This window comes from Carassius gibelio, chromosome B14 (assembly GCF_023724105.1).
Source record: "Carassius gibelio isolate Cgi1373 ecotype wild population from Czech Republic chromosome B14, carGib1.2-hapl.c, whole genome shotgun sequence".
In the NCBI taxonomy this organism is placed as follows: Eukaryota; Metazoa; Chordata; class Actinopteri; order Cypriniformes; family Cyprinidae; genus Carassius; species Carassius gibelio.
In genome coordinates this window covers 10,431,203-10,446,315 of record NC_068409.1, presented here as the reverse complement: position 1 = coordinate 10,446,315, position 15,113 = coordinate 10,431,203, and the positions used below count along the sequence as shown (strand labels likewise).

Genomic DNA, 15,113 nt, shown 5'->3' with positions numbered 1-15,113 from the left:
ATTTTGATTGCATGATTTAGAAACACCCAGCAGTTTGAAAACACCCACAAGGTGATAAACACCCACTTTTGCTCTGCAGAGACCCAAGTCTCTTCGAAATTTGTATTACATGTGGAACTCCTGTCAAATACTTTTACTAGTACAGCTGTCGAGATTAATGAATCGTGGAAGTGACATTCAGCCAAGTATGTTAAGTAATATCTTCACTAGAGGGAGCAGGGGCCGGTGAGAGGATTTTTCACGAGTGAAGATATTATCCTGTGCCAAGACGAAGTGCTTACAAGCACTTGCCATGGTATTCCTCCACACAATATAGTTATCCATTTTACACACTTAGAAAAGCGAAACGTTTTGTTTTGTGTTACCGTCCTAGGTCGAGTTACATTACGTGAGTAACTGTATTTAAATATGGAAAACGTGGAGGTTTTTGGTAGCTTCTCTGCTTGGCCCATATTGAATGAATGCTTTCAAAGTGTCATCGCGCGCCAAAGCGATTGAGTGCACAGCTCACCCTCACCCTCATGTCGTTCCAAACCCGTGAGACTGTGTTTATCTTCAGAACACAGTTTATGATATTTTAGATTTACTCAGAGAGCTGTCAGTCCCTCCATTGAAGCGATGTGCACGGTAAACTGTCCATGTCCAGAAAGGTAAGAAAAACATCATCAAAGTAGTCCATGTGACATCAGAGGGTCAGTTAGAATTTTTTGAAGCATCGAAAATACATTTTTGTCCAAAAATAGCAAAAACTATGACTGTATTCATCATTGTCTTCTCTTCCGTGTCTGTTGTGAGAGAGTTTAAAACTCTGCAGTGTAGTGATATCCGGTTCGCAAACGAATCATTCGATGTAACCGCATCTTCTTGAACCAGTTCACCAAATCGAACTGAATCATTTAAAACGGTTCACGTCTCCAATAAGCATTAATATGCAAATTACTTAAGCTGTAAACTTTTTTTAATGTGGCTGACACTCCCTCTGAGTTCAAACAAACCAATATCCCGGAGTAATTCATGTACTCAAACAGTACACTGACTGAACTGCTGTGAAGAGAGAACTGAAGATGAATACCGAGTCAGATAATGAACAAAAGATTGACTCGTTCTTGAGTAAAGAACCGGTTGCATCAGTTTTCGATCGGTTGCATCGGTTCTTTCGGACAGTTCGATTCAATAAACTGGTTGAAGAAAACGGTTCACCGGTTCTTTTGCGCTCAACGTAATGGCGTCATTGGCGATGATTGCCCTTGATTCAAGCCTGGGCTCATAACACTAGCACAGATTCAGAATCAATCATCAAAAGAATCATTTTGGTTCAGACGCTCTGTGTGTCGGTCTGCTTCACGCTGAATCACACTTGCGCAGTATCATCAGCTCCTCGGTTCACGAATCGGACACGTCTGACAGAAAGGGTTCTTGACTCATGAATGAGTCAATCTTTGGTTCAATCTTTATCTGGCTCGTCTCTGTGTTCATCTTCAGTTCTCTGTTCACAGCAGTAAAGTCAGTGTACTGTTTGAGTACTTGAATTACTCCGGGATATTGGTTTGCTTTAACTCAGAGGGAGTGTCAGCCACATTGAAAAAGTTAACAACTTAAGTCATTTGTGGATTAATGCGTATTGGAGACGCAAACCGTTTTAAACGATTCAGTTCAATTTGGTGAACTGGTTCAAGAAGATCCGGTTACATCGAGTGATTCGTTCGCGAACCGGATGTGACCAACTGCTTTGTTTTGAACTCTCTCACAACAGACACGGAAGAGAAGACAATGATGAATAAAGTCGTAATTTTTGCTATTTTTGGACCAAAATGAATTTTCGATGCTTCAACAAATTCTAACTGACCCTCTGATGTCACATGGACTACTTTGATGATGTTTTTCTTACCTTTCTGGACATGGACAGTATACCGTACACACATTTTCAATGGAGGGACTGAGAGCTCTCGGACTAAATATAAAATATCTTAAACTGTGTTCTGAAGATAAAAGGAGGTCTTGCGGGTTTGGAACGACATGATGGTAAGCTATTAATGACATAATTTTTTTTTATTATTGGGTGAACTAACCCTTTAAGTGTCTATTTTTTGAAATTGAGATTTAAACATCATCTTAAAGCTGGATGAATAAACTTTCCACTGATGTATGGTTTATTAGGATCTGATAATATTTGGCCAAGACACAACTATTTTAAAATCTGGAATCTGAGAAATTACGTTTTGATATATTTATGGTAGGAAATTTACAAAATACCTTCATGGAACATGATCTTTACTTAATATCCCTATGGTTTTTGGCATAAAAGGAAAATCGATCATTTTGACCCATACACTGTTTTTTTGGCTATTGCTTAAACTATACCCCAGCGACTTAAGACTGGTTTTTTGCTCCAATGTCACATATATCTTAAAGACAGTTCCGAGTTTTCCACTTGTGCTCACGACTTTGTGGTTCCGTTCATGAATTGGATGCATCATATATTTATTTGTACACACATGCTAAGCATTTTTAACAAAACTGAAGTGTACTTTGGGCTTAAACTGACTTTTAGGATCATGGGTTTGATGAATCGTGAATTGTTCATTAATGCACACAAGAGGTTCACAGTTGGCCGGTGTAGATGGGAACACGTTTCCTCCCCTGCCGAGATTGAACACACATATTACACTGTAATGTGTGACTTTCACGGCACAGAGGGTCTTTTTTCAGTTAGACACACCTATGGGACTTTCTGAGGGCTTGTTTAGTGATGGAGCATGACGTTCAAGGCTCATAACCACACAATGTATTTGTAAACAAGTGGTCATTATGAAGGGGACAGGCTTCACCCGCTGCCCTCCTGACACGTACACACACACACACACACACGCACTTCTGCTGTTGGCAGCGTCTCTTTTCCACTACAGAACTCTTTGATAATTCTTGGGAATGATGTCATTCCTCCAGCCCAGATAGATGACCACACTTTCCCTTTACGTGATCCAAGCATGTTTCTCATCTCTTTGTCTTCAGGCTGTGCTTTGGATACAGCATGACATGCACTTAGATCTCTGAAATTATTCAGGGGAACATTTTGCATCATTTTGTTACTGTTATCATTTTTGTTACTGTTATCATACTGTTGTTTGTATACACGCAAACATAGATGGGTTTTATATGCGTTAAATGTATCACTGCCCACAGAAAAACATGGTGGCATTTCCTGTCTGAGCACAATATGTATTGTTTGACAGGAAACGGGGGAGAGTGCGGTATTCCTCACAATAGGCAGATTACATCTTAAGGGGCCAGTAAACATGGGCCCTGCCTCCTTAAAAAAATACACACAAATGTCAGTGGCTTTATTTACAATCATCATCTGATCCACAGTGGAATCTGCTTACAGTCTTTACTTAATCTCTTTAGAATAACATGTAAGAGATAAATTAACACTTTTATTCAGAGGATCCATAAATGTATCAAAGGTTATCAGAAAGCATATTAGAATGATTTCTGAAGGATCATGTGACACTGAAGAGTGGAGTAATGATGCTGATAATTCAGCTTTGATCAGAGGAATAAATTACATTTTAACATATATTCACATAAAAAGTAATGATTGTAAATTGTTATAAAATTTCAGCATATTTTAACCAATAAATACAACCTTGTGAGCATGAGAGACTTAAAAAAAAGCATTAAAAACAGTACTTACAGATAAACATGAAACATGAGAGATCAGAGAAACAAGAAAGTAAAAGAAATGTTTTAAGGTGGGTCTTAAAATCCTGTAATGAAGAAAGATCACAAATGTGTTTGGGAATAGAATTTAAGAGTGTGGGGGCAGAGATACACAACGCTCATCCACCAAACGATGCTAACTTGTGGCGTGGAATTAACAGTAGACCAGTATCCAATGAAGTCTGTGGAGGATGGGAGTAATGTGAGAAGATTTCTTTGAAAAACTGAGAACCCTAGCTGCAGAGTTCTGGATATATTGGAGCTTTTAATGTGGTCATTTCTTGTGTACACACAGACAGACACACCTGTGTACACACGCATACACATGCATGTTTATTTACGCACTGAATGTCAATCAGGACAAAGACCAAAACAAAAATTGCTGTCCCATAGAAAAAAAAATGGCTGAATAGAAAAGATAAAGAGGGTTTTAATGAGTGATCAGCCAAAAAGAAAAGAGAAGTGATTATTAGGATTTTTATATTTGTTCTCACTTAACAACTTAATTTTGCATCCTTAAGGTTTCAATTTTTTTATTTTACATCTTATTTTATTTTATAATGTTATATCATTAAATTAATTATAATAAATGTACATTCTTTAATACATGCATGCATTTTCTGTGCTGGTTTTGGGGGAAATCTGTGGAATTTTGTGGAAAGGATTTAAAGAAATTTCCTCCATTTACCCTCAAGGTTTCAAAACCCCTTAATTTCTATTTTATTTCACTTTATTTTATTGTTTGGTTTATATCACTACAATTCTTTTCACATATACATGCATTTTCTGTGTCGTCTTTGGAGAAAATCTGTGGAATCTTCTGGTACAAATGTAAACATTGTAAAGTGTTTTAAACTAAACAAAGTACAACTGTTTTATTCAGAGCAAAATACAAACTGCCTGATATATTAATAGCCATGTGAAAGGTCAGGAATGTGTTCAGCTTTTTAACTTATTATTATTATTATTTTTTCTGTGCTGGATTTTACAGAATGGATTTAAGCAAGGTAAAATGTGTTCAACTAAACTCAAAAGTAGTCTTACTGGTAGTTGAATTCAACCTAATCAAAAAATAAAAGTGAAGGCTCAAGCATGTGTTCAGTGTTGAGAATGCGATTGTAACCGTATGGAGCTGTGCCGAGCTTTTCATAGAGCTCTGCAGATACTGGATCTGTTTTCACTCAAGATCCTATGAAAATGAACCAGGACTTTAATCTAACTCACATATAGTCTGTCCTTTCTCCATAAACTACACACTCACATTAACAGAAACTGTAATGTAGCCTATGTCAGACTCTGTTTAGATGTTATAATATCCTGATGCCTTCAGTCTGCACAATAAGACACACACACACACTGCATCTATTAAATCCATTTACCTCACATTTAGCCTGTAGTTACTTCCTGTTATCAGTGTGTCAGCAAAGAGTGATCGACAGTGTGCCATGTGTCTCTCTCTCCAGTTTCTCAAGTCTGATTTTCCTCTGGTCGCTTCTGTTTGAGTTCCAGATGTTGAGTGGATCTGAGGGAGGAGTGTGTGCTTATGTAACATCCATGTGCCGTTCGCTCTACACGTCTGCTGTCCGTCTGTCGCTGTCCGCTCTTTACTGGATTCTTCTACCAGTATGTCAAGAACCAGTTTCCCATTAAAGCAGTTGGATCTGGTAGTTGTGGTGTTTACATGTGTCCAGACTTCGTTTGTGCCCGGATCTGTTCAGGGACTAAAATGGACTGGGATTTCAGCCTTTCAGTGCTCTGTGGCACATTTATTAAAACTGGGGCTAAGGTTTAATAGGCACAACAGGAATCCTGTCTATACATCAAGAAATAATAAAATGAGGGAAAGGACGGAGCAATGGAAGCTCATTTCTTCTCAGTATTTGATGAAAATGCTAAAATTAACTTAAAAATGTTAACACTGTCTGGTTATAATACAGGCCAGGGTTTAAAAATTATCTTAAAAATTCTTACAGTTTTTCTCAATTGCCAAGACAATCGGGAAAAAACATAAGGAATACTCATATTACGGTATATATTTATAATTTCTATGCATAAACATTATTGTACAGTAGGTATTTATAAATTAAGTGATACATTGCATTTGATTTATTTATAGATTTGAATGTATATACCTAAGCATTATCATTTATTTAGTGTGCATTTAATTTATAGATATTTTGTTATACATTATAAATGAAATTGATCATTTCAGTAATTCATTAGAATTAATACATATTTATAAAATATATTCTAATTACTCAAAAGCCAAAAATGTGCATTATTATTTGCCGATGCAAATAATACAATTAAATGCATGATAAAATATTACTATATTTATAATATATTTATTGTATTTATAAATATTTATGAAATAACTTAGAAATAAATTACACATCTGAATTATAATTTCTAAATTATGTTTCATAAAACATAATTTAAAAATAAATAATTTTACTCTCTATTTACTCGAAATCCATTACTACTGACTAATGGAAATATTACAACTGACCAAATATTGGCTGATAAATCAACCTGACAAATCCATTTATGTCATGATTTATTTGAGGCACACATTAACATCACGGTATTAGATTCAACTGAATATTTCCACTATATTGTGTCTGATTGTTTGCAGTTTACAGGATCGGGTGTGGAATCATATGCCGAGTATGTGCTCTTCTCCTCCATCCTGCTGACTAACTACAGTATAAGCATTCATAAACACACCTGATTAAAATCACCTTCTCTTTTTAACTCATGTTGCCAAAGATTCATCCTGGAGGTCCACACCTCATCTCCTCCCTGTGCAAACACTCACCTCTCCACCCTTGTACAGTACAGTCAACACATTAATACTGTTAACAAACACGTGGCCTTCTGCATCTGCCTGTGTTCCTCCGACAGTATTCTGAGACACAGTATCACTTTAACAGCATTCTGACTGATGAAAACCTCTCATTATATATTACAGGGCATTTCCGCACATCTCAGAGCATGAGCGGAAAACAGCCCTCCAGGTTAGAGACGGGATCACAGGAGCAAGTATGGACACTGTTACCCAAACCTTTTCAAAGAGCTTCAGAAAACAAAACTGAGTCATTCAGTCCCAACACCCTCTCCTCGGGGTATAGAAAAACACTTAGGGGTTAAAGGAGGTGTAGAGATGACGCCAAAAGGGCAGGCATCTAATGCCAAAGAAATAAAAGACAGTATTTTGAGTCATTTGAATTGATTCTGTTATGTTCCGGCTCAAAAGTGAAAGACGAGCATCGGTTTCCTGACCCACTTTGCACAAGTGTCTTTAGCTTCCATTTACATGTATCAGTTTAAGCATAAATATACTATTGTTTTATAGAAAACAAGTATAGCAAGATCTAAAACATCTATCTATCTATCTATCTATCTATCTATTTATCTATAAGTCTCAATGAGACAAATAAAACTGACACTAAGAGAAAAAAAGTACTAAAATATGTAAAATAAAAACTGCAATAAAAATGAATAGAAAAAAAATAACATTTCTAAAACTTAAACTAAAAAAAGACGAAAGTATCATAATAAAAGCTATTTTAAAATATGAATAAACGCTATAAAAGTATATGTTATTGTAGTTCCACTAGTGACCTGCAAGTGGCAAGAGTCTTGTGTCACACTGTCAGAGTTTCATTAACCAGGGCTGGTGAATCTGACCGAAGCAGATCAAATTATATCACAAATCATCATTAAAGCCGCACTGAAAAACCTGACATATTTTTTATCTACTCTTTAAAAAAAAAAAAAAACTCCAGTTATAACTGCTGAAAGAATGCAGCTTCACAGGATGAGGGTGTGTGTATGTGTGTATGCTTACTATATAGGGGTTATGTAGCATCTCCTCTCCACAGGCTCCTCTGTAGCAGACGTGTGTTTTCAGGACATGACAGACTGGTGTTTCTCTTCCAGAGAACTGACCACTCAGCATTCTTCTGATGCTTCACAGTCATGTGCTGTAAACTGATGGAGAAACAGCAGACAGACCTGTGAAAACATCCGGAGGGTGAGCTTCCCTGAAGTTACCTGATTGGAGAGATAATCAGTAAAACTCAAAAAAAGAACTGTATCAACTTGCTGACAACTGCTGGACAGACTGTATTAGTTTCACATTTCATGTGAGCAAGCAAAAAAAAAAAAAAAAAAAACACCACTAAAATACAACAAATATCATATATTCATTTATTTAATAAATGTGAATATATTTAATACATTCAATCTATAATAATAATAATGATAACTGTTTTGTTAAATGATTATATTATATACAATGAATAAAATTATTATTATTCATACTAATATTAATCTCTTTAAAAATCTCTTTACATTTTTTTAACCGTAATTTGTCCAACATGTTTTTGATAATAATAAAAAAGATTATTATTAATCATATATGTTGTTATTATTATTTATTAATATATTAATAAATATAATTATTATTGTTATATTTTTGTCATGAGAAAAGTTTGGGAAGGGTATTAATGGCATAAAATATTTTTTTTTTTTTTTTTTCATGGTAAAATGGCTAGGACATGATTTATGAGGTAAGCACTGCATGATCTCATTATTGATGTACTTTCAAAGGTCTGTCACTTTTCAGCCCCGCTGTGACGTCACCCAGAGTGCATTACATAACGCAGTGAAAGCCCAGCGTTGAGAGCAGATTGAGTTTGGCCATTATCAGGTACAGCACTCACTCAACACCGCGCATCTCACACTGCGTGTGCTTCCCCTTTCCCACAGCGTTTCCTCGTGGAGGCTGCCGCTTCTTTCCACACTTTGGACTTTATTTGCATGGGACGCTGAGGCTACCATCAGTCGAACTGTGATTTTAGTTTCCAGTCCGTTTTTCTGTTCGGAGTTGAAACATGAGCGCGAGTGGAGACGCGATGTTCGAGATGCATTTAGAGGAGGATCAGGTTAAAGTTCTGGAGGAGAATTTCACGAAGGTCAGCAAGCACCCCGACGATACTACACTGATGCTGATCGCAGCGGAGTGTGGACTCAGCGAAGTGGACACAGCGGTGAGTTTCTCAAGAGATCCTCATTATTTACAGCGCTATCGAGCGACGCGACGCACAACCCAGAACGTTTGGAAGACGCGTCACGTTGATTGGCTGATTGAGAGAGTTGCAATATTGCCGCGTCTTTCTGATTGGTCGAATGGCAGCGCTCGCGTTTTGTTTTGTCGTTTTTAGCGCACAAAATCTATATATTTAAAAACTATTAATTATTATTATTATTCTTTGTGTATATTAATTTAGGCATAATTGTCTTAATACGAACATTTCTACAAAAAAATTTTTTTTTTTTATTATTAATACTAATAATAATAATGTAAAACGCACCTGTCAAAAATGACTAACGTTAGCTGTATGATATCGAATTGCAATACAACATTCCTTGAACTTTGTCTAATGACGTTTTGACTAGGTTATTTCAAAGTTATGAACAATAATTTTAATTTTTCTATTATAGTTATTTTTCAAAATGTTTGCACAAAAACATTATATGTCGTTCAAAGTTTTCTGAAGCATTTTTGACACCAGTCTTTTTTTAAACCTTAGGCTCCTACTCACTAGCCTACAAGTTTAGATTGTTTGCAAAATGATAAAACTGAACATTCCCTCAATGTTTCCTTTGATATTAACATAACCAATAAAAAAAAACAGTTTTAGAACATTAAAAAAACGGTATGTTTTGAACGTTCTAAAAACAACAATAATTAATAGTTAATAATAATAAATTTGATAATATGTGGGCATATAGAATACATATTTTTGTTAGCTGGGATTGTACCATGGCATTTACATGTCAATGTAGTTCCAAATGTAAAAAAAATAATACTAATACTATGGTGCGTGTCCATAAATATGGTAATACCAGTGTACATTTAGGTTCAGTCAACATGGTAGTAGGCTATGACATATGGTTTATGAGTCTTTATTGCATAACGACCTGCCTGACTTTATTTAATCAGGGAAAGTTAATGACAGCAATAAATGTTAAAGTAATGCTTCCAGAGAGGTGTTTCTCCTTGCTCAAAGTGACTTAACTTATACAGATCGAGTCCCTCTGGAGGATAAAACTCTTAATTACACAAAGATAAACTCTTCTGGGGTGTCAGCTTACAACTTTTCAGTGAACACGTGAGATCTTTTACCACTAAGCCACATTACCCATGGTGCAAGCTTCTCTCATGCATTGTCTTCATTCCTGTTTTGCTGTCACCAGCTCAAAATAACACACTGACAGCGTTAAAAACCAAAGGATTGTGAATGGAGAACTGACACTGACCATAAACAGAGCATTGGAGCACAATAGACGACCCACAGTGCCTCCGGACGCGCCTTCCCTCTTACGGATATGGGCTACATGTTCAAACACATTGTGTCTAATTTCTAAACACACTCATTCAAATAAAAAACCCACACAGGAGTCATGATGTAATGGGGCAGTGAGTAATGCTGTAATGCGTCTACTTACAATATCTAATAGGTACTTCAGAGCTTGTTAGCAACACTTCCAGTGCCAGAATTTGACTGGAAACACATTCCTTCTTGAGGCTGGTCGGTTTCTGTCACTATGATTGTGTAAAACCAAGTGCATTTATACAAAATGTGAAAGCCTTTGTGATAAATCATCCTACACAATAGAACATGCTTAGCAATTCACCATTTTAGGGGTGTGTGTACAGTGTGCTTTAATGTATTCACTCATGCACAAGTAATACTGAATATACCATATAACGTTAAAGATTTAGAGGGTTTTTGGAAAGAAAGTATTACTTTTATTCAGAAAGGATGCATTAAATTGATTAAAAGTGTCAGTAAAGACATTTTTAATGGTACAAATATTTTTGTTTCAAGAAAAAGCTGTTCTTTTGAACGTTCTATGCATCAGTGTATCCTTAAAACAACCTTTAATGGTTTCCGAAACAAGGATAAGCAGCACAAAGAAATAGCTTATGGCTTGAATTGCTCTACTTCAAACCACCTCCTGGTCACACTGCCAAAACGTGACGTTTATCCTCAGGTATTTTTCATTGTTTTCTCATTCAAATGTACAGTATAAAGATTCTTAAATCAAGACACATTTACTTGAGAAGCAAAATGACTTGAAATTGATCTAAATAAAGTGAGTTTAAGATTAAACAAGAACAAATATCTGCCAATTGTATTAGAAATATCAACTTAAAGGGTTAGTGTTTTACTACATGACTTTCTTCTTTCAGACGAATCCATTCAGAGTTATATAAAAAAATTGTCCTGGCTATTCCAAGTCTTTCAGTGGGGGGTAAGCAGGTGCTTTTTGTCAACAGTTCAAAAGATGTGAAATAAAGTGTGCACATCCATAATAAAATGTGCCTCATATGGCCCCAGTGTTTGGAATAACGGCGTTTAAAAGAACGGCGTTAGGTAACAACGTTATTTTTTCAGTAACGGGGTAATCTAACTAATTACTTTTCCCGTCGTTACAACGCCATTAACGTTACTGAACGTTAAATGTGGTGCGTTACTATGCATTGATTTAATAAACTATGCAATCCGAAACGCACCCCTGGCTCACACAGCGAGTGAGCAGGTGGGTTAATAATGAGATAAGCGGTTGTGATTGGCTAAGGCAGAGTCATGTGTTTCATGGTAGCAAATCAGAGCCAGTGTTTTTACACACATGCCGGCACACGCGGCGCCAAACACACACACTCACACACGCACACATACACACACGCAACAGCTACACAGAGATTCTCAGCAGAAATGGCAAATCAGGAGCAATCCGATGAAAAGTTGGCATTTTCAAGGTGGAGATATAAGCACTACTTCAAATTCATTGTGGTCAAAGGCAAGAACGTGCATGTAATGTGTACATGTAATGTGTGACACGCATCTATAAAGCTAGTGGCCCAAAACACTTCTTACAAAGATAATACTTGAAGTGCAGGATAAAACTCTTCCTGTCTGTTGATGTGCAATAAATATCGAAAGTTATGTACGAACACCTGTTTGTTCTACTCATTTCAACTGACTTGTGAAAACTTAAAAAAAAAATTATCTGACATATAGCAACTTTTTTTTTTTTTTCGTACAGTAACGCAAATAGTTACTTTCCCTGGTAACGAGTTACTTTTATTATAGAGTAATTCAGTTACTAACTCAGTTACTTTTTGGAACAAGTAGTGAGTAACTATAACTAATTACTTTTTAAAGTAACGTTCCCAACAGTGTATGGCCCCCTGTAGCGAATCCGTAATAACGTAATTAACACTTTTTTGCTCACTTCTGCTGACTGTCGTTTTGCTGAAGCTGTTCTGGCTTTGATTCCGTTTGCTCCTGAATATCTCAGAGTTGCGCCTGAACGGCTTCAGCGTACGACATTCAGCAGAAATTAGAAAAAAACTGTAAATATGGTTATTTATCCTACAAGAACATGTAAGGGATGTTTTATTATGGATGTGCGCACTTTATTTCACATCTTCTGGACTGTTGACAAAAAGCACCGGCTTACCCCAATTGAAAGGGTTGGAGGGGCCAGGACAATTTTTGATATAACTTCAACTGGATTCATCTGAAAGTAAAACACAGGCTAATTTTCATTTTTGGGTGAACTAACCCTTTAATTCAATGTGAAAGCAAGATTTCATACATATTTGGCAGATATTCATTTAATCTTAGGAATTCATTCAGAAAACAGAGACTTCTTATTTTCTTTTTGCATCTTAATTGAAGTATGTTTAGATATATTGCATGACTCTGATTTCAGCTTTGATTTAACACTATTTAAGGCCTTAATTTGTGGAAGCGTGAATTGAAACTTTTCAAGACCCACAATAGCCCTATATGATCATTTCTCAAGACTATAAATGTGCAACACTGTCATGAAAATGTCACCATGAGAGCTAAGTGCAGTGCCTCGTCTATGTATGCCGTATTTCATAGGCAAATTATGAGCCTGGGAAAATTGGTTTGAATAACAAACCCTGTCCTGGCTCTGGGGGAAATGATATCACCACTTTGCATTATTTTAATGCTAAGAAAACTTAAACGCAAAGGGTGCGGTATGAGGAACAGGTGTACAGCTCTCGTTCTCTCTATATAAACCGGTCATGCCTGCTCACTGTGTTGACTAGTAAACAGACTCTGAAGGGTTAGTGATGGGTGGATACTCTGATCTAAAGAGTCAGAGTCAAACGCTACACATGCTGCACTGAAACCTGTGAGGTGAAGACGAGCGGCGCTCCCTGATTTCTGCTGTTCACACAGTGTTAGCTGTTCTTCTGCTGAAAACTAGTGGAATGTTTGCGTTTTTTAGGTGAACAAACAAAATATTTCCAAAAATAGCATGACTGCGCCTCTTAATTGTCTAAAATGTCTTAGGTTACAGTCCTTTAGCAAGTATGAAAACAATAGGACATTTTATGTAATTTGGAAATCAGAAAAAAGCAGCTATATATGGTTTCCCTACCGAAGAAGGGGATTTTACACAGAGCTTTTTATATACAGTTTTGTAAATGTGTTGCAATGCTAGTGTTAAAGATCATTGTACCTCAGAGCTGTTGTGCAACTGTCTGTTTCTTTGAAAATCAGCTAATTTAGGATACTTTAAGATCAGTGTGTGTGTGTGTGTGTGTGTAAAAGTGAAATATTTACTCTGTTTCATAAGTCAAATGTTTCACTACTTGTGCTGAGATGGATAACATTAGCTACATTTGCATGTATTCAAATAAACCATTTACAATCAGATTGATGGCCTAATCGGACTGAAAAGCCTTCATGAAAGCCCCTCAGTTAATCTGATTGAGCTTGGTCTGAAATAAATGTAGATCTGTGGACCTGAAACAATGTAAACAGTCAGTCAATCTGACTATTTAAAAAAAATAATAATTGTGCTAATATATAAACACAGCATTCAGAAATTGAATTTATTCCATGTAGTTTCCAGTTTTCAGAAAATATAAAAATTCAGCTAAAGTGATATCTCCTGATTTACAATCAGCCTAATCTCTCTCTTTCTCTCTCTCTCCTGTAGAAATGGTTCAGGATGCGAAACGCTCAGTGGAGGAAAGCAGAGGGTCTCCCTGCTGAACTGGGATCAGTGAAGGACTGATGGAAGATCTTCGTGTTGTTTTTCTCTCGTTGCTCCAGTGATTGTTCACCAGACCATCTCACTGTCTTTCTTTTCTTATTTGAAGATGTTTGTCATTCTGAAGTCTGATATGGGCCTTATTTTTTATTTTATTTTATCTAAGTTGTAATCTTTAGCAAAAATGTATGCTTTATAGCCTATTTTTATTGCCTTAACTATTAAATGTAAGTAAATAAACTAAATGTAAGCATCTATATATAAAATATTACATCTGTATTTTTAGGGTTTGATTTTATGTGTTGAGTGATTAGTATTAAAAGCTTGTTTGCTTTCTCATTGGGAGAATCATCTTGGAGTTGAGAAAGATAGAAAAGCAGAGAAAGTTACACTTTACCTATGGCTTAATTTATGAACCTAAAATAAAAGAACAGAAAAAATGATCTTTATCATCTCAGTTTTTCACAGTAATCTCACATTTGTCTCTAAATGCCTAAAATGTAAAATTAAGCTTCATAATCTATGAAAGAGCAACATCTGAGCAGTACATTTTCTTAGGAAGCTTGTTCTGAATGTATCTGAAAACCTGGACTCCAACTAAAACGTGTTAAAGAGAGCAAAGGTGGTTTTAAAATTAAATCCTGATGACAAGGATGGTGGAAGAGTGAACTAAACAACAGAGTCCATGTGAAAAACAGTGAAAGGAGAGCGATGCCTCAGGCAAACGCAAACGCTGATGGCAGCATTTCATAAAATATTCAAATCCTTAAACACATCCAAGTAAGCAAAGGATGGACTGATGAAGCAGTTTATAAATGGTTGGCAGACTGCAGTAGTGTGTGTGTGTGTGTGTGTGTTTGAGCAGTGGGGGATGAAAAACATCGCACACCCTCAATGGAAAAACAAACATGTTCATTTGACTGCAGCGTAGATGCTAAACTGACCACAAACACACTGCAGCAAGTTTCCTGGCATACCCTGGAAGATGTTAATTAATACAGCTAAAACCTGATAGAAATATGAAACTTTTATGCATTCTAAGAAATTTTGGTAAATAAAAAATAAATAAAAATCAATATGAGTGAAAGAAACAGGGTAACAGGGTCGTGAGCTACTGGATCACATTATCATTGGTTGATTGCACTTGTCTCCACCCCCTCCTACACCAATCAGAACACTGCGTTCACTGGTTTCAGCTGTGCCAGTTTACAGATGCTTTAAGCTCTTGCAGTAGATTAGCGTACCTCACCAACTGGTTCTCTTGACTCGTTTCATCCACG

At 36.3% G+C, this 15,113-nt stretch overlaps 1 protein-coding gene across 1 annotated transcript; it reads left to right on the top strand.

The window, feature by feature from the left end:
• The first annotated feature begins 8,404 nt into the window (after positions 1–8,404).
• hopx (HOP homeobox) lies at positions 8,405–14,276 on the top strand. Its single transcript, XM_052574626.1, has 2 exons — positions 8,405–8,774; positions 13,780–14,276. Exons 1-2 carry the CDS (start codon positions 8,619–8,621, stop codon positions 13,855–13,857), a joined length of 234 nt encoding a protein of 77 aa, XP_052430586.1. The 5' UTR covers positions 8,405–8,618; the 3' UTR covers positions 13,858–14,276.
• Positions 14,277–15,113: the final 837 nt, after the last annotated feature.

Coding starts and splice junctions, on each gene's coding strand:
- hopx (XM_052574626.1), top strand. CDS start 8,619: ATGAGCGCGAGTGGAGACGCGATGTTCGAGATGCATTTAGAGGAGGAT. Junction 8,775..13,779: donor TCAGCGAAGTGGACACAGCG/GTGAGTTTCTCA, acceptor TCTCTCCTGTAG/AAATGGTTCAGGATGCGAAA.